Here is a 26092-nt window from a genome sequence, read left to right as displayed (position 1 = left end):
TTCTGCGCGACTCTTTTCCTAGGCGTTTGGTTCTCGGGCTACTCTTCTGAACTATGCCTAAAGTAGTGTCGCGGTCGGTAGTCTGCTCCGACACCCGCGACCGGGAGGAATATGACGACGGCGAGAAGCCCCTGCACGTCTACTACTGCTTGTGTGGCCAGATGGTGCTGGTGCTGGGTGAGTGGTCGGGAACTGGGGAGCGTGTGCTGGGAGTGAGACTTGGGGTTCTTGAGGGCGAATTTTCTCTGGGCGCGATCGGGGAGCCGCCTCTCATTAACGATTGGTGGGCTTTGCCTCTCCGTCAGAGTCCTCCCTACATGTCCTCGCCCCACTCCAAGGCAATTTTTTTTTTTTGCTTTCTGTTTAACTGAAACTTCCTCAAAACCAATCTCCTCCTTCAGGGGAAAAAATACTGTATCTCCCTTTCAGCGTTCTGCATATAAAGATGCTGCGTGCAACAGCGCCCATCTTAGAATAAACGAGAATAAAATCCTCCTTTGACCCAATGTTCCCCTCCAACTATAACCTCATTTTTTTTTTTTTTGCTGCTTTTATAGCAAATTTCTCAAGCTGATTATATTGGCCATGTCTGCATTCTCACTTCCCATGCTCTCTTGACCTTATTTCAAACAGGCTTTCCTTTCCACCTATCTAAGGTCACTCGAGAAAGTTTGTGGAAAATGGAATTAAAATATAAGTTTATTTTGGTGAAAAATCTTTGAAATTCATGAAGAGGAGGGTCTTCAAAAATTTCCTGGAAAATGCACATTGTTTAAAAAGTGCATAGATTTCAAAATATGTTTTGCACCAAAATAAACATCTTTTAAGTTCCTTTTCCACAAACTTTTTGAAGTACCCTCAAATTTGTCAAGGTTACTAACTGAACTCCATGTTGCCAGTTCCAGCGGTCAATTATGAATGTTCATTTTAATCCCCTTCTTGCTGGCATTTAATAGAGATGACTGCTTCATTGTTCTTGACACATGTTTTTTGGGAGGTGTTTGATGCAGCAGTTAAGATTCCTGCATCCCATCTGGGTTCAAGTCTCAGCTCAGCTTCTGATTCCACCTTCCTGCTAATGTGTACCCTGGGAGGCAGCGGTGATTGCTCAAGTAGTTGGATCCCTATCACCCATGTGGGAGATCTGAATGGAGTTCCCTGGGTTTCTGGCTTCAGCCTGGCCTGGGCCCAGCTGTGGGGTGCATTTGGGGAGTAAACCAGTAGATTGAAGATGTCTTTCTCTGTGTATGTCCCTGTCTCTTGGCCTTTCGAATAAAAATAAATTTTTAAAATGATTTTTTTAAAAAAGAAACATGTCCTTTATTTGTTTCTAAGACCTCACAATTCCGATTTTCTTCCCACTTCAGATTTTGCCCCTTTTTGGTCTCTGGCTTCTTTTTCTCTCCAACTTTTAGGTATTTCAAAATCCTAATACTTAGCATGCTCATCTATTCTTGCTCTGTACATGCTCCCTAGATGATCTCCACCTTTCCCAGGCTTTAAGTACTGCTAACTCCCAGATATTCACCTTCAACCTACACTTCTCCTCAAATTCCAATTGCCTATTCAACATCTGCACTCGGATGTGTAATGACCTCTCAAATACATAATGTTCAAAATTGAATTCATGATCCTCTGCTCCCTGCTCTGCAATTGCTCCTCTTGTGTGTTATCTTTCCTGTTGCAGTCATTAGTACCATGTTCACCCAGTATCTTATTTCAAAGAGTAAATGAGCTAGTGTATGAACTGTCTGGCGGTCTGTAGCACCCCTCTCCACTTCTTCCATTAATCCTGAGTCACTCTGAATGCTTGACTTTCTCTGTGATCCTTTAGATACTTAATTTACATTATATTCGTTTTCCTTCTACTTGAAACTGTTTCCTGTTTTGCAAAAAATATTTATTTTTTTCTTTATTTGAAAGGCAGCGTGACAGAGAGAGAAAGGAACAGAGAGATCTTCCATCTGTTGATTCACCCCTCAAATGGCTCCAATGGTCAAGGCTGGGCCAAGTCTAAGCCAGGAACCAGGAACTCTCATATAGGTCTCCCACAAAGGTGGAAGAGGCTCAAGTACTTGGGCTCTTCTGCTGCCTTCCTGGGCACATTAGCAGGAATTGGATCAGGAACAGAGCAGCCAGGACTTGAATCAGCCCTCTGATATGGGATGCTGGCATCCCAGGTGGCTACTTAACCTGCTTTTCCAAAATGTTTCATGCATGTTTTCACTGTTTTTGTATTAAAACTCCTTCAACTAGGTTGTGTCATCTGCAGACTACATGTATCATTTCACCTGCCCACTTTCTCATTTCCTTGGCACTTACCTACTTTTCCCAGTGCCTTCCTTGTAGGACTTCAAGAATGCTTCTTTTTTTTTTCTGACTCTGTAATGTATTGTAACACAAACCAAATGTACTGAAATTACAGAAATAGCAATTTGAATTGCAGTGCTGTGAAGAACTTTCAAGATAATATATCTACTCATCTTCCAAATGAGGAAAACATCCCTGAAGGAAGAAGTGATTGGCCAAAGATCACCAGGGTAGTAACAGAGCTGGGACCAAAATCAATGTCTCCTGGCAACAAATCGTTTTTAGTAGAGAAACTCAGTAATAGGCTTCGATAAGCATAGTATTTACAGTAGTAAATTATAGTGCATAAAGGCCCCACTTAAAACTTTTGATTAGCTCAAGGTATTTTCTAGTAACTCTAGTGACTAAATCTGTCTCCATTCCTTCAGACTGTCAATTAGAGAAATTACCCATGAGGCCCCGGGACCGGTCCCGTGTGATTGATGCTGCCAAACATGCTCACAAGTTTTGTAACACAGAAGACGAGGAGACTATTTATCTTCGGAGGTAAGAGGTTGATACTCTGTCTAGGATTTCTCTATTGTCTTGGGGTCTATTCCTGAAGAATATAAATATCCCATCTAGTGTCGAATAGGTCACTCAGTGGGGCCCAGTACCTTGATGTTCATTGTAGTTCTCTAACTTCTGTTAATGCAGCAATATCTTGATTGTGCTTTGTTGAGATTTTGCTGAGATTCGATTCCATTGCCGTTTGATAGCAGTAACTTGATTACAAATTATAGGTTTCAATGAGTTCATTCAACCTGTAATCTTTTGGAGCATATCGTGTGCCAACCACTGAGTTAGGTATGGATCTGTGAAGGTAAGTAAGGTATGATCTTAGAGAGCTCATGGCTCAGTGAGGGAACAGACTACCTATTGTAAAAGGAGGAAACACTGGTGTTGTGAACAAACATTATGGGAAAACAAGTCAGTGTGGGTCATCCTATGTGAATGGTGGTAAGGAAAAACTCCAAAAGATAGTGGCATTTGTGTTTGGCCTGAACTAGAGTTTCACCAAGTAGATGAGGGGGATGAGGAATATCCCAAATGGAGGGAATATGGCAGCATCAAAAGCATCATATGTGGCATACCTGGGAAGTTTCAGTAATCCTCTGTGGCTGGAACCAGGTTACTTTAGAGAAAGGAGTTCATGCATATTGGAGAGAGAACAGAATACAGTGTTGAAATAGGCAAGTTTGGATTTTACCTATAGGTAATGAAAAGCCATCTCTGTTGTTTTTAAGCTGGGGAGTGTGACATTGTTAGTTCTGTGCTTTATTTGAGAGTCTTTGATATATATGGGGAATTGAAACCCAAAAAGGAATAAAATTACAGAGTGTTGAGCAAGAAGAGGAGGGGTTGAAAATTTAAAAGCAGACAAAATAATTGGAACTGTACCACGATAAGTTAGTGATGTGAAAACAAGAGAAGAGAATTTCAAGAAGTGTGGAGTTGGGGCAGGGAGGAAAGGGGCTCATCAACAGATGTCAAATACCTTGAGAAGGTCAATCCTAGGGAATTAAAAAAGTCCACCCATTGGGGCTGTCTCTGTGATGCAGTAGGTTAATCCTCTGCCTGCGGCACTGGCATTCCACATGGGAGCCGGTTCAAGTCCTACGTGCTCCACTTCTGATCCAGCTCTCTGCTATGGCCTAGGAAGGCAGTGGAAGATGGCCCAAGTTCTTGGGCCCCTGCACCCGTGTGGGAGACCCAGAAGAGGCTTCTGGCTCCTGGCTTCAGATGGGCTCAGCTCTGGCCTTTGCAGCCATTTGGGAAGTAAAACAGTGGATGGAAAACACCTCTCTGTCTGTCTGTCTGTCTCTCTGTCTGTAACTCTACCTCTCAAATAAATAAAAAAATCTTTAAAAAAAAAAAAGTCCACCCATCTATTCAGCAAATATTTCACTTATTGACTTCTTGCCAGGTCATGTCCTTAAACCTAGAATATACCAGTGTGTTAACATTGCTGGGGATCCATAATAAAGTACCAAAACTAGGTGGCTTAATACAGCAGAAATTAATTGTCTCATAGTTCTGAAGGCTAGAAGTCTGTAATCAAGATGTTGGCAGGACCATACTTTCTCAAGGTTCTAGGAGAAGATCATGCTTTGCCCATTCCTAACTCTTGATGTTTGCCAGCAATCCTTGGCATTCTTTGGTTTATAAAAAAAATGATAACTCCAGTCACAACCTGCATCATCACATGGAGTTTTCCCTGTATCTTTTCTCTTATAAGGACACCAGTCATATTGGATTAATTGCCAATCCTACTCCCGTGTGACCTCATCTTAACTAATTATATATGCACCAACTCCATTTCCAAATAATATCACATTCTGAGGTTCCTGGAAAGATGTGGATGTTTAAGGAATACTATCCAACCTAGTGCAAAGCAAAGAACTCTCCCCTTGTGGAACTTTGTATTCTAGTGTTAAACTGAAGAAAAGATACAGACTCTCTCTCTCACTATCCACTCTGCCTGTCAAAAAAAAAAAAAAAGATACAGACTGTCCTATAACTATTAAATTTAAGAAACAAAATTGTTGCTAGTGCTCAGTAATGAGAAGAGTTAGAGACCACTGCAATGTGACTTTCAGTAGTAAACCAGGCATCCAATACCATTATGATAACTGCTTTTAGAATGGAGTAGCTGAGGCCGGCGCCATGGCTTAACAGGCTAATCCTCCACCTTGTGGTGCTGGCACACCGGGTTCTAGTCCCGGTTGGGGCGCCGGATTCTATCCCGGTTGCCCCTCTTCCAGGCCAGCTCTCTGCTATGGCCCGGGAAGGCAGTGGAGGATGGCCCAAGTGCTTGGGCCCTGCACCCGCATGGGAGACCAGGAGAAGCACCTGGCTCCTGGCTTCGGATCAGCACGATGCGCCAGCCGCAGCGGCCATTGGAGGGTGAACCAACAGCAAAAAGGAAGACCTTTCTCTCTGTCTCTCTCTCTATCCACTCTGCCTGTCAAAAAAAAAAAAAAAAGAATGGAGTAGCTGAAGTGAAAATAGGTTGTATACAAGAAACAACTGGGAGCATGGTGGCACAGCTATAAAACTTAAGAAATTTGTAAAAGAAAGTCCTTGAGGAAACATCAGAAAAATGCTCCATTATGGGATGTAGGAAGGTTAAAAAGAATATGCCGTATCAAAAAAATAATAATAATATGCCCTATTGAGGCTAATCCATGCTCTTATGATTAATCCTCCTTCATTTTTTTGGCTTTCAATTTTGCAAATTATTCACTGACCATATTTAGGATCATTAAAGTATTTATAATTATATATATTATACTATTTATAGTAAGCTAATATGTATTATTCAGTTAATATAGAAAGCAGTTAACACAACTAGGTCACAGACTCCTGTGGCACTCTAAGTCAGATACCCTTACCTCAAAGTCAAAAAACAACTGGGTGGTCCTAGACTGAAGTAGAAACCCAATCAGCTTGATCCCGGAGGTAATCCAGCTTTTTTTTTTTTAAGATTTTATTTATTTATTTGAGAGGTAGAGTTACAGACAGTGAGAGAAAGAGACAGAGAGAAAGGTCTTCCTTCCCCTGGTTCACTCCCCAAATGGCATCAACGACCGGAGCTGTGCTAATCCAAAGCCAGGAGCCAGGAGCTTCTTTTGGGTCTCCCACGTGGGTGCAGGGGCCCAAGGACTTGGGCCATCTTCTACTGCCTTCCCAGGTCACAGCAGAGAGCTGGACTGGAAGAGGAGCATCAGGGACCAGAACCGGCGCCCACATGGGATGCTGGCACCCCAGGCCAGGGCTTTAACCCACTGCACCACAGCGCTGGCCCCGGTGATCCAGCTTTAGAGCCAAGTAGTACCAAAGATCAGTGGCCTCTAGCTAAGTGACTCTGCTGAGCCATGGAGTCCTCAGAGTTTATCAACAAGCCATAGCAGACTTCCTCTTGGTTGACATAGTACCTGCCCTAATCATGAACACTCTTTCCAACAGCCCACTAAATGTGTTCTGTTGGTCAGGGTGGAATTTTGGTTTTCTCTACCCTGAGTATAGGGAGTACTAGTTACTGAAAATATAATAGTCTACCTAACACTTGCCCTGAAGCCCATGATCTTCTACCTCCAAGGCTCTCCATTCTAAAGTAACTGTCCTTTGACACTGTTATTCCCTGGTACCCTCTGTTTCGCCATCCCCCACATCTCCAGTTGCAAATGCAGTGGCTGCTTTTCTGTCATATCTTTGTTTTCCCTGCCTCCCTTGAAGCTGTCTTCTTCCTTGATTTCTGTGAAGCTACTCTTGTAATTCTACTTCTTTCACTTTCTCAATCTTCTGGATTCTTTTTCTTCTGTATGCCCCTTGAATATTACTATTCTGCAGGACTCTGACTTTGACTTTGTCCCCTCTCCTCTTTATATCCTCCTCAGGCATTCTCACCACCTTCTGTGACAATTAGTTATACTCATGGTGATGAGTCTTGACATGTGGATCCACTTACATTTCTCCCCTGTGCCCCAGAGCTGTGTCTCTTGCTCCTACTCTCCCTCTTCACCTGATGTTTTACCTCAGATTTAATATGACTAAAGTCAGACTCACCATTTTTCTACTGTGGACAGTACCTCAGATTGGTTTACTCAGCTCTACTCCAACATTATTCTTCTTCTTCTTCTTCTTCTTCTTCTTCTTCTTTTTTTTTTTTTTTTTGACAGGCAGAGTGGATAGTGATAGAGAGAGACAGAAAGGTCTTCCTTTTTGCCGTTGGTTCACCCTCCAATGGCCGCCGCGGCCGGCGCATCTCGCTGATCCAAAGCCAGGAGCCAGGTGCTTCTCCTGGTCTTCCATGTGGGTGCAGGGCCCAAGGACTTGGGCCATCCTCCACTGCCTTCCCGGGCCACAGCAGAGAGCTGGCTTGGAAGAGGGGCAACCGGGATAGAATCCGGCGCCCCAACCGGGACTAGAACCCGGTGTGCCAGCACCGCAAGGTGGAGGATTAGCCTGTTAAGCCACGGTGCCGGCCCCAACATTCTTCCTTTACCCTCATATGTACTGATGTCTGTAAAGCTAAGGTACATATTCTAGCCCTCTCCCCGACCCAACAACTAAAATTCTGAATGTGACTTAGCTTTTTCTAAGTGTAAGGAATGGAAGTAGAAGTTGCTGGGTGGGGCTTCCAAGGAAAGCCCTTTTTGTCCTTATTTTGTTCTGCTTTTTGGGAAATGGATATGATAATTGGAGCAGCCATCCAGAGACTGGGAAAGAAGGGCCACAGGAATTGCAGAGCCTTTGCTATGCTATCCTTGGGTCTCACTCACCCAGTGCCAGGAACTACCTTCCTCTGGGCTTCTTTTACAAGAGAGGACATGCTCTTGTGCTGAAGACAGGTGTCTGTCACTATCAGCCAAATGCCAATTTCCTCCTTTTCCTTCTGTGATTACACCATGATTCATTCAGTGGCTCCAGCCAGAAATCTGGGAGTTGGTCTCTGTTTGTCACATCCAATTCTATCCCTAACATCCCCTGCACATATCCAGTTGCTCACCATATACTGTTGCTTCTACTTTCTAATCTGTCTTGTGACCTCCTTCTGTTCAGCCCTGCTACAACTGCTATCATTCTGGTATCCAAGATATTTGCTTGGGCTATTGAAGTGGCCTATTACTTGGCCTTTTTGCCTCTGATTTTGCTCTCCTTCAATCAACCTTCCATGGTCCAAATTATCTAAAATACACAGTAAGTCAGACCCCTACTTCAAACCTTTCAGTGGCTGTTCATCACCTACAGCAGTGCTTTTCAAGCATTTTTAAACAACAAAATCCTTTCTTCAGTGAAATTCTTGCCCTGGAGTATAAAAAATAAGACTGACAAGCAGGAAACTGCTCTAATTTGGGAAGAGTTGAACCCAATCCATTAAGGACTCCTCTCTCCTTCTCCTTCCCCTATCTTACTTCATGTAGGGATCACTGAGCACATTTTTAAAAAATATTTACTTATTATTGATTAGAAAGGCAGAGTTACAGAGAGGCAGAGGCAGAAAGAAAGAGGTCTTCCATCCACTGGTTCATTCCCCAAGTGGCCGCAACAGTTGAAACTGAAGCCAGGAGCCAGGAGCTTCTTCTGGGTCTCCCATGTGGGTGCAGGGGCCCAAGCACTTGGCCACCTTCTGCTTTCCCAGGCTGTAGCAGAGAGCTGGATTGGAAGAGGAGCAGCTGGGACTCAAACTGGCACCCATGTGGGATGCTGGCACAGCAGGTGGTGGCTTTACCCACTGTGCCACAGTACTGGCCCCAAGGAGCACAATTTTTAAAGTCCTGATTAGCAGGATAAATTCCAAGCCTTAAGGCAATCTATGATCTGACTTTGGCCTGCCTGTCCATCCTCATATTCTGGTAGTCTCTCTCTCTCTCTCTTTTTTTTTAACAAATAATAGTAGACATCATTTCACATAGTTTCTGTGGGTCAAGAATTCAAGAGCAAGCATAGCTGGGTAGTTCTGGTTTCTCATGAGGCTGTGGTCTAAGGGGTTAACCACGGGTATAGTCATTTGAAGTCTTAATTAGGTTGGAGGTTCCACTTCTAGGGTGGCTCATTCACATAGTTAGCAATTTAGTGCTAACAGTTGGCAAGAAGCCTCAGTTTCTCACCGCAATCTTAACAAATTTAGAGTGTAGGATATAATATTGTTCATCTACTGTACTGTACAAAATTAGATCTGTAGAACTTACTTACATAACAGAAACTTTATACTTGTTGAACGAAAACTCCTCTTTTCCCTCATCTCCAGTCCCAACAAACATCATCCTACTCTCTGTGTCTTTGAGTTGGACTGGTTTAGATTCAACCAATAAGTGAAATCAAGCAGTATTTGTCTTTCCATGTCTGGCATATTTCCCTTAACATAATGTCCTCCAGTTCATCCATGTTATCAAAAATGGCAGGATTTCTTTCATTTTAAAGGCTTAATAATGTTCTGTTTTGTGTGTGTGTGTGTGTGTGCACGTGCCCTGGTACCACCTTTTCTTTATCCATTAGTCCATTGATGGGTATTTAGGTTGTTTCTATATCCTGGCTATTGTGAATGATGTTTCATTGAACATGTGTGTGCAGATATTTCTTTGAGATACTGATTTCATTTTCTTTGGCTATATACAAACCTTGGATTTCCAGTTCATATGGTAGTCCTGTTTTTAATTTTTAAAAACATTTATTTTATTTGAAAGGTAGAGTAACAGAGATAAATGGAGAGACAGGGAGAGAAGGGGAGAGAGAAAGAGAGAGAGATCTTCTATTTGTTGATTCACTCCCTGAATGGCAAGGGCTGGGTCAGATTGAAGTTAAAAATCTAAAACTCCATCCGGGTCTCCTACATGGCAGGGGCTCAAGGTACTTGAGTCATCTTCCTCTGCTTTCCCAAGCACATTAGCAGGGAGCTTGATCAGAAGTGGAGCAGCTGGGACTTGAACTGGCACTCCGATATGGGATGCTGGTGTTGCAGACAGCAGTTTGACCTGTGCCACAATGCCAGCCCTCTTTTTTTTTTTAGATTTTTATTTATTTATTTGACAGGTAGAGTTACAGACAGTGAGAGAGAGAGAGAGAGAGAGGTCTTCCCTCCGCTGGCTCACTCCCCAAATGGCCACAACGGCCAGAGCTACACCGATCCGAAGCCAGGAGCCAGGTGCCTCCTGATATCCCATGCAGATGCAGGGGCCTAAGCACCTCCACTGCCTTCCCAGGCCACAGCAGAGAGCTGGACTGGAAGAGGAGTGCCCATATGGGATGCTGACGCCGCAGGCGGAGGATTAACCTAGTGCACCATGGCGCGGCCCCGCCAGCCCTCTATTTTTAATTCTTTGAGGAACCTTCATACACAGATTCCCTTTTCTTCACGTGTCCTCACAAGCACGTTTATGTTTTTAATAGTAGTCTTTCTAACCTGTGTGAGGTAATATCTCATTGTGGTTTTGATTTGCATTTCCCTAATGATTAGTGAACACCTTTTCTTATACCTATTGGCTATTTCTATGTCTTCATTGGAAAAATGTGTATTCAAATCCATTGCACATTTTAAAATCATCTCTCTTTTTTTTTGCTATTGAGTTGTATAAGTTATATATATAAAAGGGAATATTAACTCTTTATCAGATACATGGTTTGAAAATATTTTCTCCCATTCTCTAAGTTATCTTTTCACTGTTGATTATTTCCTTTGCTGTGCAGGAGCTTTTTAGTTTGATGCAATCCCATTTCTCTATTTTTACTTTTGTTGCTTGTGCTTTTGGCGTTATGTTCCTCCAAAAATAAATGGACCAAACCACTGCCAAGAATCTTTTCCTCTATGTTTTCTTTCTTTTTAAAAAATGTTTTAAATTTAATTTTCACCTGCTTGAAAGGCAGAGAGAAAGAGAGAGAAAATCCAACTGATTTACTCCGTGAATACCCGTAACAACTTGGACTGAGCCAGCCTGAAGAAATGAGCCCAGAATTTCATCTAAGTCTCCCACATAGGTGGCAGGTGCCCAAGCATGTGGGCCATCATCTGCTGCCTCCTAGGATGTATTAGCAGGAAAGTGGATCAAAAGCAGATCAGCCAGAATGCAAACCAGCACTCCCAAAAGAGATGGGTGATGTCTTAACCCACTGCAACACAACACGCACCCCTCCTCTATGTTTTTCCTAGTAGTTTTACAGTTTCATGTCTTAGGCTTAAGTCTTTAATCCATTTTGAGTTACTTTTTGTAAATGATGTGAGATAAAGATCTAATTTAATTCTTCTGCATGTGAATATCAAATTTTCTCAATGCCATTTGTTGAAGAGAATATCCTTTCCTCATTTTGTGTTTTTGTCACCTTTGTCAGAAAGATTAGTTGACCATAAAATGCAGGGATTTATCTCTAGGCTCTCCATTTTTACATCAATTGATTTTTTTTTTATCATGACCCAATGTTGCATTCCCAGGAGGAATTCCACTCGATCATGTTGTATAATCCTTTTTTTTTTTAAATATGGGTGAGAATTCTTTTTTTTTAAGATTTATTTTATTTATTTGAAAGACAGAGTTACAGAGAGAGAGAGAGAAGTCTTCCATCTGATGGTTCACTCCCCAATTGGCTGCTACAGCTGGAGCTCTGTGGACCCGAAACCAGGAGCTTCTTCTGGGTCTCCTACGCGGGTGCAGGGGCCCAAGCACTTGGGTCATCTTCTACTGCTTTCCCAGGCCACAGCAGGGAGCTGGATCGGAAGTGGAGCAGCTGGGAGTAGAACCAGCGCCCATATAGGATGCCGGGGCTTCAGGCCAGGGCGTTAACCCACTGCGCCACAGCGCCAGCCCCGTATAATGCTTTCAAGCGCTGCTGGATTCACTTTGCCAGTATTTTTTAAAAGCCTATTTATTTATTTATTTATTTGAGCAGCAGAGAGAGGGGGCGACAAATAAGCAGAGAGAACTGTCTACTGATTCACTACCCAAATGCTGGCAACAGCCAGGACTGGGCCAAGCTGAAACCAGGAGCTGGGAACTCAAACCAGGTTTCCCATGTGGGTGGCAGGGACCCAGCTACTTGAGCTGTTGCTTGCTGCCTCGAAGATTGCAAATTAGCAGGAAACTGGAATCAGGAGTAGAGCCAAAACTTTATCGTAGGCACTCTGATAATGAAATAATGTGTCCCAAGTGGTGTCTCACTTGCCACCTACCCCTTGGCTTGCTAGTATTTTTTTTAGGACTTTTTGTATGTATATTATTAAGCAATATTGATCTTTAGTTTTTTGTTTTTATTATTGTAATGTCTTTGCTTTTAAAACCAGCCTCATAAAATGAATTGGAAAGTGTTCTCTTTTTTTTTTCCTCAAATATTTATAAAGCATTGGTATTACTTATATTTAGACATTTTGGTAGAATTCACCATTAAATCCACTGGGCCTAACCTTTGCGTGAATATATTTTTAATTACTAATTTAATCTCATTATAGTCTATTTAGATATTCTATTTCTTTTTTATCAGCATCAAAATTTATGTGATTTCAAAATAGTATGGTTATATTTAGAAAATGTAATAATTATCTAAAGCAAGTATCATCATTGCTCTGGAAAACATCTAAAGATGTCACTCTTTTCAAGTCCAAAAATGTGTAGTAAGAATGTACAAGGAATGAATAAGTCTGCTAAGTACTGAGAGTTCTAACAAGGAGTACACACTAAGAATGCTGTAACTGAGTTCAAATTATAAAATATGCAGCAACAAATTCTCTTGCTTTATCAACTCTGTGGAAAATAAATGCAAGAACACTACCACCTGCTCAACAGGACAGACATCCAAGGGGACACCCAGATAGTCATTCACCATGTTCCTTTTGCTAACTTCTCTCCTTGCAACAATTTCTTTTCTTACCCTTTTTTTTTTTTTTTGGACAGGCAGAGTGGATAGTGAGAGAGAGAGATAGAGAGAAAGGTCTTCCTTTTTGCCGTTGGTTCACCCTCCAATGGCCGCCGCGGCCGGCGCATCTCGCCGATCCGAAGCCAGGAGCCAGGTGCTTCTCCTGGTCTCCCATGCGGGTGCAGGGCCCAAGCACTTGGGCCATCCTCCACTGCCTTCCCGGGCCATAGCAGAGAGCTGGCCTGGAAGAGGGGCAACCGGGATAGAATCCGGCGCCCCAACCGGGACTAGAACCTGGTGTGCCAGCGCCACAAGGCGAAGGATTAGCCTGTTAAGCCACGGTGCTGGCTTCTTTTCTTACCTTTAAGATGGATTTCATTCTGTTGACAAAACATTTGGTCTTACTTGGGAAGTAGAACAAAATATCCTGATTGAAGTATTCAGCGATATAGTTGAACATGCTCAGGGATCGAACTTGAAAAAGGTCAGTTCAGCTAGCTAGCAGAGGCCATTAGTGGCTTGCAGAAAAAAAAAAAGGTTCCAGGTAATATATGTTTGTTAAACAGACGAAAAGACTAAGTAGCTAAAAATGGCCGGCGCTGTGGTGTAGCTGGTAAAGATGCCGCCTGCAGTGCCAGCATCCCATATGGTACCGGTTCAAGTCCCAGCTGCTCCACTTCAAATCCAGCTCTCTGCTATGGCCTGGGAAAGCAGTAGAAGATGGCCCAACTCCTTGAGCCCCTGCCCCCGTGTAGGAGACTCAGAGGAAGCTCCTGGCTTCTGGCTTCGGATCAGCACAGCTCTGGCTGTTGTGGCCAATTGGGGAGTGAACCAGTGGATGGAAGACCTCTCTCTCTCTTTCTGCCTCTCCTCTCTCTGTGTAACTCTGATTTTCAAATAAATACATAAATCTTTAAAAAAATCCTAGGAATTTCTCTGACCTAGACAATCAGAAGCAGACAGGTGAGCTTTGATTAAACCCATTTCCTTGTGGGGTGAGCTAGAAGATAGAGTTTGGTTCCCAATAGTGTCCACAGCCAACAGGTGCCCTCGAGGGTCTCCTCCTTAGAAACTGGAACACAGCCAAGAAGTCTTCCTTTGCGTAGCCCTTCGTACATATCGTCTTGTAGATCTGATGGACCAGGCTGTACAGAAGGATTAGGCTGTCTGTTCTAGTGGAAGAGTCCTGTACTGTGAATGTCATTCTGAATCTACCCTGATAGTTATTAGGAGAGGGACTACCATCCATCACACTGGGTACATGATTTATAAGTGTCACTTGATCAACACTGTCCTGAGCTCCTATTTAGAATTTTAGCCAATAGTTTTGGGTCAAGCCCTAACCTGATTCCAAGATTCACAGCTCCAGCCGTTACAATCATACTAATAGCTTACAGCATGTTGTTTCAGATCTTTGAAGCCTGCTCAGTCCCAACAGTTCCATAGTACATCACCTTGGAGCCCATACACCTCAGCAACTCTGTGGAAGCAGAAAATTCATCTTTGACTCCTCCCACCATGAACATGAAGTTCTCAGACCGAGCAGCTCCTATACCACCAGAAACAAGGCATCCATGAGAACTCCCATTTTCTCAACTTTTTTGGCCAATTCTTTTGAAACTGCCAGATCAGTAGTACTGGATGAGCCTGTCTCCACGTATTTTAGAATTCCGTTTGCTCCAGAATGAGCTTCTATTGCACTGATAGTGGTGGGCAGCATTTTTAATAATTCTGTCAGCTTTTTCGGCTACATCTGCTGGGGAAGGTACTACCTGTTCTCCTTCCTCTTGAAGCTCTGCCTGCATCAGGGAACACATCATAGATAATGAATAACCATGTTTCATGAGATTTTTTTAAAGATTTATTTTATTAATTTATTTGTAAGAGTTAGGGAAGGAGGGACAGAGATATCTTCCATTGCTGGTTCACTCACCAAATGGCTGCAATGGCCAGGGCTGGGCCAAGCCAAAGCCAGGAGCCAGGAGCTTCTTCCAGGTCTCCCACCTGGGTGGCAGTGGCCTAAATACTTGGGCCATCCTCTGCTGCTTTTCCAGGAGCATTAACAAGGAGCTGGATCAGAAATGAAGTAGCTGGGAATCAAACCGGTACCCATATGAGATGCCAGTGTTGCAGGCGGTGGATTAACCCACTGTGCCGCCGTGCCTGCCCCTTCATGAGATTTTTGCCATTGGATTCCCCGTGTTGTCCAGTCCAGTGAATACAATGGGAGTCTGAGAAGCCATTGACCAGGGCCAGCGCTGTTGCATAGCTGGTAAAGCCACCACCTGCAGTACCAACATCCCATATGGATGCCAGTTCGAGTCCCTGCTGCTCCACTTCCCATCCAGCTCTCTGCTATAGCCTGGGAAAGCAATAGAAGATGGCCCAAGTCCTTTGGGCCCCTGCACCCACGTGGGAAGACCCAGAGTAGACTCCTGGCTTCTGGCTTCAGATTGGCACAGCTCCGGCCATTGCGGCCAATTAGGGAGTGAACCAGCAGATGGAAGACACCTCCCTCCCTCCCTCCCTCCCTTCCTTTCTCTCTCCTGTGTAACTCTCCTTCTCTCTGTGTAACTCTGACTTTCAAATAAATAAATAAATCTTTTTAAAAAAAAGTAGCAGCCATTGATCTAGAACATGCTACTGTAAGGCTGGCAGCTGCAGGCCACTGCCTGTGGCTCCGGTACTGGAGGCTGGAGGTGGTTACTCAGAGCCATAAGGAGTCTGCCATGCTGGCCCCCATCCCACTTCCTGTGCTATCGTCACCTCCTGGTGGGACCAACTGACTGTATTTCTTCTTGAGTGAATATTCTTTCATTCTAGAAATTTGTCCATTTCTTCTAGTTATCTAATTTGTTTGGCAGATAGTTATTCATAGTATAACCATTGTTTATAGTCTATCCTTGTAATCCTGTTTATATCTGTAAGATTGGTAGTATATCCTTGATTTTATATTTATTTTCATTTTTTTTTACTTAGAGGGAGAGGGAGAACACCAGACAGATGGAGAGAGATCTTCCAGAAGCTGGATTGGAAGCAGAGTAGCCAGGACTTAAACCAGGCTTTTTGATAAGGGGTGTGGGTGTCCCAAACAGTGAATTAACCACTGTGCCAAACACCTGCCTCTATTTTTCAAGTCCTAATTACATTGAACTATTCTTTTTTTTAGATTTATTTATTTATTTGAAAGGCAAAGTTTTAGAGAGAGAGAGAGAGAAAGAGAGAGAGAGAGACGTTCTTCATCTGCTGGTTCACTCCCCAGTGACTGCAACAGCTGGGATTGGGCCAGGTGGAAACCAGAGGCCAGAAACTCCATCCAAGTTTCCCATGTAAGTGGCAGGGGCTCAAGCACTTGGGCCATCTTTTGCTGCTTTGCTAGGCACATTACCAGGGAGCTGAATTGGAAGTGAAGCAGCTGGGACTCAAACCAATGCTCATATGGGATGTTGGCATTGCAGGTGCCAGCTTAACCTGCTGTGCCACAATGCTGACCCCTGAACTATTCTTAATTTCCTGAATATGCTATGTTATTTTTGCTTTTCATATAGTATTCGCTCTGCCTGAAGTACCAATTTCTATCAGGGCAATCAGCTTGAACGTCACCTCCTCATGAAGCTTTCCATGACTGCCTCACATAGACTTTGAAGCTCCCATCTCTGTATTCCCATTCTACTTTACACATTCCTCCATTTAAGAATTTACCTCTTTGTGGCCGGCGCCGTGGCTCAACAGGCTAATCCTCCACCTGCGGCGCCGGCACACCGGGTTCTAGTCCCGGTCGGGGCACCGATCCTGTCCCGGTTGCCCCTCTTCCAGGCCAGCTCTCTGCTGTGGCCAGGGAGTGCAGTGGAGGATGGCCCAAGTGTTTGGGCTCTGCACCCCATGGGAGACCAGGATAAGCACCTGGCTCCTGCCATCGGAACAGCGCGGTGCGCCGGCCGCAGCGCGCTACCGCGGCGGCCATTAGAGGGTGAACCAACGGCAAAGGAAGACCTTTCTCTCTGTCTCTCTCTCTCTCTCTCACTGTCCACTCTGCCTGTCAAAAAAAAAATAAAAAAAAAAATAAAAAAAAAGAATTTACCTCTTTGATTAGAATTTTCTCTCATTAAACTTCTTAAAACAATTTTTCAACCATTACTTATTGTGTGTCTACTTTGCTCTCCTCTGAAAGTTGGAAAGCACTTGTTCAAAGAACAGAAGGAAGTTTGGTATGGCCAGTGCTTAGGGAAAGAGAAAGACAGTGTATGGGATAGTGTCTGTGGGCCATGGTAAGGAGTGGAGATTTTATTTTAGATGTCAGAGAACCCACTCTTGCCTCTGTTTAGGGAATGATTTGAGGTGGGACACTCTTAGAAGTAGATGCTAGAATAAGTAGTTAGAATTTTTATTTTAGATATGAATTCAGAATGGAGAAGGCCTGAGTCTGATGAACACATATGAAAAAAGAAAAAAAGATTGCTTTGGCCACAAAAAAAAAAAAACTCTAAAATTTCCACGTGTTAGAAAAACATTAAAGACAAATGACAAACTGGGGAAGAAATATTTACTAGGCCCATTAACATTTGCAAGTCTCCCTTGTATAAATAAAAAGAAAAATCATAGATAAAGTATATGAACTGAGAGTTCACCAAGAAAAGAAAATACAGTTGACTATTAAATTTATGAAAAGATGTGTACATACAAGGGTACTTCAGATACTTGTGAGAAAATAGAATTAAAACATAAAGGCACTGGGGCTGGCACTGTGGCATAGTAGGTTAAGCCACCGCCTGCAGTGCCAGCATCTCATATGGGCACCAGTTTGATTCCTGGCTGCTCCACTTCTGATCCAGCTCCCTGCTAATGTTCCTGGAAAAGTAACAGAAGATGGCCCAAGTCCCTGGGCCATATGGGAGACCTGGAAGAAGCTCCTGGCTTTAGCCTGGTCCAGCCTTGGCCATTGTGGCCATTTGGGGAGTGAACCAGCAGATGGAAGATCTCTGTCTCTCCCTCTCTGTAACTGCGTTTCAAATAAAATAAATAAATCTCTTTAAAAAAAAGTGCATTTTGGTGCAAAGTGTTTAAAAATCCATGCATGTTTTTTTATGATACACATTTTCATGAACTTTTTCAAGACTCTATGGATTTTAAATTTATTTTACACCAAAATAAATGACTGTCAATTTAATTTCCATGAACTTCCTGATGTACCCTCATATATGACACAGTGTATGTATATAAAACATTTTTTATTTATTTTAGCTATGATGTGTTTTTAAGTGAACAAAAAGGTAGAAAGCAATCTAAGTTATGGCATACTCATATGAAAAAGGAAAAAAAGTCTTGTACCAATCAGGGTCCTGTGGTTCTATGTGCATCAGCTATCTCTGGGATGAACACAAGAAATCAGAAACAGTATTTGCCTCTGGGTAACGAAACAGTGGAAGTGGGAAGACTATTTATTTTTCATTTTATACTCATGTATACCATGTGCATATATTGCTAGAAAATTGAAACAAAGGAAAATGGTAATAGTGGCATAGCCAAAGTTGGTGAGGCAGGGAGGTGGAGAAAGCCAGACAGCTTCAAAATCTTTTTTTGGAGATGATATCTATTGAATATGCTGATGAAGTAGGTGTGGGAGATGAGAAAAAGAGAAGAATCAAGGATGAGTCGCAGGTTTCTGTTAAGCAACTAGGTAGGTAGAATGGAGTCTTTTTATCTGAGTGGTTATCTAAGGCAGTATGTGGGCTTGAGCTTGACTGTCTGAACTTGAATTCAACCTTCTCCATCCCCTAGCATCATGACCTTGGGCAAATCATGTACTTGTTTTGTTTTTGGGTTCCTTCATCTATAAAATGAGAATGCAAGTTGAGTAACAAGAAATGCTTGGGGCCAAAAGTGTTAAGATTTCAGATTTTAAAAATAATTTTGAAATATTTGGATGTACATAATAATATATCTTGAGGGTAAGACCCAAGTGTAAACACAAAATTCATTTATGTTTCATATACACCTTGTACACATAGCCTGAATGTGATTTTATACACTATTTTAGTGCACCTGTGTTTTGACTGTGATTCATCACATGAGATCAGATGTGGAATGTTCCTCTTGGCATCACGTTGGTACTCCAAAAGTATCAGATTTTGGAACATTTTGTATTTTGGATTTTCAGATTAGGAATGCTCAACCCGTGATAGTTTAACCTACCTCACAGAGTTTTTGTAAAGATTAAATGTATTAATGTATACTTTAGAATAGCTCTGGCACATGGTAAAAAGCTATGTAAGTGATTGCCATTATTATTGTTACTATAACTATAATTGGTATTTTAACTCTGACTACTTTTTCTCTTCCTTCTCTTCTGGCAGGAAGATACCTGGCCAGTAAATCTTTGTTGAAGAAATGAAGGAATGCTGGAGCTTAACTAGTTGATCTGTGAAATAAAAACTTTAACTAGTTGATTTATAAAATAAAACTTTAAAATTTATTTATTTATTTGAAAAAGACACATTTCTCTCACACTCATACACACACACACACACACACTGATCAATCTTCCATCCACTGTTTCATTCCCTAAATGCTCACAACAACTGGAACTCCACCAAGCTTCAGCTTCAGCCAGGAGCCCAATTCTTAACCTGGGTCTCCCACATAGGTGGCAGGGACCCAACTACTAGAGCCATCAGCATTGCCTTCCAGTGTATGCATTATTAGGAAGTTGGACTGGAAGCGGAACTGGGCCTTGAACACAGGCACTCTGATTTGGGATATGGGCTTCCCAAGTGATGTCCTAACTGCTGTTCCAAAAGCTGCCTGGAAATGAAAATTTTTGAAAGTCTACTTTAGTACTTGAAAAAATGAGATGATGAAATTGATAAGTTATGAGATTGTTCATATATTTTTACTTTTTGTATTCTATTTTCTGTGCAGGATCGAAGGCATTGAGCGACAGTACAGGAAGAAGTGTGCAAAGTAAGTATTAACTGTGGGCTTCTCTGAGCATAGGCAAATAAAGTCTTAATGTGTTAGGAAAATAATGATTTGGTTACAATTCTCTGTTAGATTTTACTTAAAATATTGACTACCTTCAAATTTCAGTTATACAAATTCCAGTATGTTCCCTGAAGAGACCAACTGGCCATAAAAATGAATTTTTAGCATAGTATAGTTTTTTAAAAATTGAGATGTGATTTATATATAATAAAAGTTTACCACTTTAGGTGTACAATTTGATGAATTTTGATGAAAGTATAGCTATGTAATGCCACCACCATCCTGATAGAAAACATCTCCAGTGCCCCTATGCCCTTTGCAGACAGTCCCCTTCCCCAACAGGCACTGATCTGCTTTCTGTCACTATGGTATTGCCTTTTCTAAATTTTATGTAAATTCTACAATATGTGTTTCATAAAGTATATCTTTTGTACCTGTTTTCTTTCACTTAGTAAATGATTTTGAGATTCATCCAAGTTGTTATGTGTATTAGTAATTTTCCCCTCTTTGTTGCCAAGTAATATTCCATTGTACCACAGTTTGTTTGCCCATTAACCCATTGAAGGGCATTTGAGTTGTTTCTAAATTTGGTTTTGGTTATCACCAATAAAACTGCCATGAACATTCTAGTATAAATCTTGATGAGAATATGTGTTTTCTCTTCAAGTGGAATTTAATTCATATGGTAAGTAACACAGTATAATTCATTTCAGCCCTATTTATAAAGCCTGTTATAAAATCATAGACTCAAGGAACTTAGTATAGAGAGTATTATTTTACAAAATACATACATAAATATCTATGCATGTGTATGTGTGTATCTCCAGCTTTAGGCTCTTAATGGTAAGAATATTAAACTATTGCAAGTTCAGTCTTATAGCTTCAGTTAGAATTTACTCTTAAAAAACTGAGACTAGAAGAGTTAAAGCAGGGAAAATGGATAAAAGGGCATTTTAGCTGTCGTTCACATTGGATTGATTACATTGGTTTTATTATGTCTTATAGGTCAACTTCTATTATAATAATGGTCAGCCACAGAAAGTAACAATTACTGTAGGGATCTGTTTGCCAACCACTGCAGTAGAGCCTTTATATTTCCTCTTGACACCACAAAAACAAAACAGAAAAACCTAGAAAAATGCCCAAACTAGTTACCCAGACACCTGGAAAGAATAGCAGTAGTTTTGACTAAAAACAAAGTAGTATGAGCCAGAATTTCCCAAATTTGTCTAATGAAACAAGTCACTTGGAATACTGATTAAAATGACAAATAATCAGGTCCAGATATGCTGAATCAGTATCTTCTGGTGTGGGGCTAGGAATCTGATCAGCAGTGTAACAAGTACCCTAAGTGATTCTGGAAACATTCAGAAGAACTGATCATTAGCTTATGCTGTAAACAAAAATATACCCAGGGTCTAAGCACACTTTGTGAATTGGTGTTTGGGGATTTGAGTTCTGGAGCCTCACAGAGATGTATTGCGGTGTTTCAGGTGTGGACTGCCACTCTTCTACCAGTCCCAGCCGAAGAATGCTCCTGTGACCTTCATTGTTGATGGAGCAGTCGTCAAGTTTGGCCAGGGTTTTGGGAAAACAAATATATATACCCAGAAACAAGAGCCACCTAAGAAGGTAATTATTGGAGGAGACAAACTGCTTAATATAGCTACACATTTATTCCAGAATTTTTAGTTTATTTTTTAAACATATTAATTTTTATTTGAAAGGCAGAGAGGAAGACAGAGACAGATCAATCTTCCATCTGCTGGTTTACTCCCCAAAATGCCTACAACAGCCAGGGCTGGGCCAGGCTGAAGCCAGGAGCCTGGAACTCAGTCTAGGTCTCCCATGTGGATGGCAGGGACTCAATTACATGAGTCATTACCTGCTACCTTCCAGGGTGTGCATTAGCAGGAAGCTGGAATCAGAAGCAGAGCCAGGACTGAAAGCCAGGCATTCTGCTATGGGATGCAGTTGTCCCAGTGGCAACTTAACTGCTGAGACAAACACCTGCCCCAGATGTACTTGTTTGTTTTTGTTTTATTAAACTTTTATTTAATGAATATAAATTTCCAAAGTACATGTACTTGTTTTATTAATAAAATGTCATTTTTGTGTATAGACAGATGTTGCAGAATTCTAACACCTAGTATGTGTTCTTTTCTTTGCTACAGTTGCTTTGTAAAGTTAAGAATTGTATGGTTTTTATTCACATTTATTTCCTTCAAAATTTCTTCAGTGTGAAGAAATAAAAGCTGTTGTAATATTACTTATATATACTTATACTTTAAAGTACTTAGAAAGGCTTGATGGCAAATGTTAGAAAATATAATGTGAATAAAAGCATTGATACTGTTAGTCCAGCCTGTCCCAAAGAGATAGTGCCACCAGCAACACACACACAGCCCTGCACATAGGCTTGAGTGGTGGCACGCCCACTCACATGTGACTCATAGATCCTCTTGTGAACTAGACTGACTCTTCTTCCTGCTGCTCCAGGTGATGATGACCAAACGGACAAAAGACATGGGCAAGTTCAGCTCTGTCACTGTGTCTACCATTGATGAAGAGGAAGAGGAGATTGAGGCTGTAAGTGCTTCTAGTCTCAAGGGACTTGGGATGGTGGGTGGAGGAGAGAGAACTGTGGACTTGGAATCTCCAGGTAGCAGAATAATTAGAGACTGCTTTTAGACCCTGCTCTGCTAGTAAGGAACTGCATGACATTGGGGTAGTGCCTGTTTCCCTGGATCTCAGGGACATCTGTATAATGAGAATAAGGCAGTTAGATGTGATTTTTTTTCCCTCATATCATTTTTGAGCTGCCTTAGAGAGCAAAACCCCCAACCTTCTATAATTTAAAAGCTGCTGGACTCAATGATTTCAGGTCCCTTCCACTTCAGCTCTGATGCTTTGTATGTCTGTCCTTAGCAATAGCAGCAATTACCTTCATGGCCCTTCAGTATAATGATGTTAACAGAGGGAAGTGTTTTCTGTTATTTTAAAAGTGATTTTGGCTGAAATCTGAATTTTTTTGGATTGTTGAAAAGATGAAGAGTTCAAAGGGAACAGTCCTGCCTTTTCAGTAATGATTTCATGATGCGAATAGTATAAATTGCTACATGTGGCCTTTGTTGGTCTTCCTTGGTGATGCTTCTGGTTTAAGGATGCTTCTTTTTTCCTTCAGAGGGAAGTCGCTGACTCGTATGCACAGAATGCCAAAGTGATTGAAAAACAGCTAGAGCGCAAAGGCATGAGCAAGAGGCGGCTGCAAGAGCTGGTGAGTGGCCTGGGGAGGAAAGGGGCTGGGCTTGAGTGTTTGGGTTTCTTAGTCTGAGAGACCTTCCAGTGCACAAGGAAACCCTTTAGGAAATCTGTTGAGGGTTGCTAGTGGAATTGACTGCTGGCTTTCTAACCCTGGGCTGTGATCGTTGGTATACTTTACTCTGTTGTAGTCACCCCAGGATGTAGGCCCTAAATTATAATAATTGTTAGGTAGCCCTCAGTGGGATGATATATTTTAATCTGCTGCTTGTGGTCCAAGATCAGGAGTAAAAGGTCAGGCTGTCCCAGGATATAATGGCATGTGACAGTACTACTTTGCGGATATTGGGAGTGCAGCTGGTCATGCCTTCTTAAAGCACCAGTGGTTTTCTGCATTATTCATAGGCTCATCTAGGATGTCTATCTATATGTGATAGGGCCTGCATTTTTGTTTTTTAAGTAATAATTTACTGAAAATCAGACATTACTTCATTGATGCCTCATGAAAGGGGATACTGATCTCTCCTAATGACTGTGCTACATTTTTAAAATTTATTCCCCCCCCCCAAAGAAACCTTTTATTTAAGGAATACAGACTTCATGCATTTCATAAGTACAACTTTAGGAATATAGTGATTCTTCCCACCATACCTGCCCTTCCACCCCTCATCCTCCTCCCTCTCCCATTTCTAGTCCCATTCTCCACCGAGATCCATTTTCAATTAACTTTATACACAGAAGACCAACTCTATACTAAGTAAAGAGTTCAACAATTTTGTGCTACATTTTTTTATGACAGAAGTGTAGGAGCCTCGGAGCTACTTCCTTACCATAGTGGTCTAGAGCAGTGCTTTTCAAACTTCCAAAGGTAGAAGTCAAGTGCTTTCTCTAATTGCAGTTTGTCATAAACAGACTTGTAATTCGTAAAACACACCAAGAATGAGTTGGCCCCAATTTTTATTATTCAATTATTTTACTATTACTCTGTCAAGTTAATATAAAAGTTTCCAAATGCTAGCTCTCAATTTTTATACTTATTTTTCATGGACTGATAACAAACAGTTCCTGGACCTCACGACTTTGAGTTGCATTGTTCTAGAATGGTGTTTTGCTTTCTGTCCTGCCAAGAATAGGATTACTGGTGTGCCATGATATTGATCGTCTCAGCCTTAAGAACTCTGGGATACTTGCAGTGATTGTCTTGGCCTACAAACGTGTATATTTACCTCCTTTGCCTACAAATATCATTTTCTGCATGTGCTGTAATATCAGAAAGATTAAAAAGCAGTTATTAGAGATGCACTATGATTTTAGAACCACTATTCTGGTTTGTATATTAAGTTGTGCTTTAGGGCAATTAGAATAAGGAAGGAAAATAAGAATTTCATGTTACATATCAAGACATGCACTTTTTTCCATTTTAGGCTGAATTGGAAGCCAAAAAGGCCAAAATGAAGGGGACATTGATTGACAACCAATTCAAATGATGAGGACCTTTCTCTGAGCCAAGGCTGGAGGCAAGCATTTAGAATAGAGAGAAAAATAATTTCTTGGTTACATGGACTGGTTCCTATTTATACTCTGCCAGCAGGCTTTACATTGCTTTCCACTGATTCTCCTGTGTTCATTAAGGTCTATAACTGAGTCCATTTGACCTGCTTTGTAAATTTTTCTAAATCTTTTTGTATATAGGTTTTCTGTACTATCTTTTGCCCATTTGATGTCAACTTCTTCAGCTGTGTAGAAAGTTTATGAATAGATTAGTGCTTGAATGTCCCTAGTTTATAGAATGACTTTTTATTCCTTCCCCCAAAATAATAAAATGTTTAAAGATTTTTTGAAAAAAAAAGTATCTTGATATGTTTTAGAGGAAAGTGGTGTGAATTTGCAAAGTCACAGCATCTCAGGTCCTTTTAAGTGACTCTGTTTCTGTACTTAGAATTGGCTATGGTTTGAGTCTTTCTGCTGTCAGAGGAGAGCTATTAAAAGCTAAAATCTGTATAATGTTTCCTTTCCTTCAAACATTAAAGCTATAGATGAGCCATACCCTATCAGACTTTATATTAAAATGAGGAAAAGCCAGATTGCTGTAGGAGAAGGAGGATAGCTTAGATCTGAACCAACGTAGGGTCTCAATAAGTAACCCAAAGTAGCTACCATCTGGTCAGGCAGCTAAGAAAACTGCTCCCCATTGTGAGTATATGGGAGGGAGACATAGATTAAAAAATGATACTGAGGGACTGGCGTTGTGGCGCAGCGGGTTAAGCCACCACCTGTGGTGCCAGCATCCCATATGAGCACCAGTTCAAGTCCTTGGCTGTTCCACGTAGGATCCAGCTCCGTACTAATGCACCTCAGAAAGCAGTGGAAGATGGCCCAAGTACTTGGCCCCTGCTACCCACTTGGGAGACTCAGATGGAGTTTCAGGTTCCTGGCTTCAACCTTGCCCAGCCCGGACCATTACAGCCATTTGGGTAGTGAACCAGCAGATAGATGATCTCTGTCCCTCTCTCCTTTCTCTATGACTCTGCCTTAAAAGAAAGAGGTGATACTGAGATAAACAGAGTTATCTGTTTGATATCTTTTACTTCATATTGGCTATTATTTATATATATATATATATAAATTTTATGTCACATTGCTTCAGTGATATCAATATCCATGTGTTTGTATCCATGTTCTTATTTGTTCACCTATACTGCAAGGTGTTGAGACTGCAAGTGTGTTATCTTCTCTTTATTATCCATAATGGATTATATTTAGTAGGTTCCCAAGGCACATTTGTGAGTTGCTTCTAGGAAATAGTGGGACAGTGTCCTTTGTTTTTTTTTTCCCCCAATATCCTTATTTGCAAGGAAAAGTAGGTTATATGAGGTAGATGTCAGCTAGCAAGAACTGGTAAAGAAAGGGGTGGGGTTCCTAGGAAGGCCCAGGGTGGGCCTATGTTACTATCTTCCCAGTTATCTTCCTGCATCCAATATGATATTTGTGACTGAGTCTTCTTCTTCACCCTGTTTTCTGTTGTCATTCTGAGAGATAATTAAGCATCATGTCAATTCCAGCCAGCTATAACTTACTCACCCTTCCTTAACCTTAGTTCCAGACAGTGACCTTTACTGTTCCTCCACTGTAGCTACAAACACCTACCACTTCAGAA

General features: G+C 41.6%; 1 protein-coding gene and 1 pseudogene across 1 annotated transcript; one reads left to right on the top strand and one right to left on the bottom strand.

The window, feature by feature from the left end:
• Window positions 1-25542, top strand: STEEP1 (STING1 ER exit protein 1). The gene is made up of 7 exons (XM_062184152.1): window positions 1-177; window positions 2739-2856; window positions 19612-19653; window positions 21168-21306; window positions 22174-22263; window positions 22859-22951; window positions 24360-25542. Exons 1-7 carry the CDS (start codon window positions 54-56, stop codon window positions 24420-24422), a joined length of 669 nt encoding a protein of 222 aa, XP_062040136.1. The 5' UTR covers window positions 1-53; the 3' UTR covers window positions 24423-25542.
• On the bottom strand, window positions 13694-16316 carry LOC133753627 (3-hydroxyisobutyrate dehydrogenase, mitochondrial-like; annotated as a pseudogene).
• Window positions 25543-26092: the final 550 nt, after the last annotated feature.

This window comes from Lepus europaeus, chromosome X, assembly GCF_033115175.1.
Source record: "Lepus europaeus isolate LE1 chromosome X, mLepTim1.pri, whole genome shotgun sequence".
Lineage (NCBI taxonomy): Eukaryota > Metazoa > Chordata > Mammalia > Lagomorpha > Leporidae > Lepus > Lepus europaeus.
The sequence above is the reverse complement of the archived record's forward strand: the minus strand, read 5'-3'. Positions and strand labels throughout refer to the sequence as shown.

Coding starts and splice junctions, on each gene's coding strand:
- STEEP1 (XM_062184152.1), top strand. CDS start 54: ATGCCTAAAGTAGTGTCGCGGTCGGTAGTCTGCTCCGACACCCGCGAC. Junction 2,857..19,611: donor GAGACTATTTATCTTCGGAG/GTAAGAGGTTGA, acceptor TTTTCTGTGCAG/GATCGAAGGCATTGAGCGAC. Junction 21,307..22,173: donor AACAAGAGCCACCTAAGAAG/GTAATTATTGGA, acceptor CTGCTGCTCCAG/GTGATGATGACCAAACGGAC.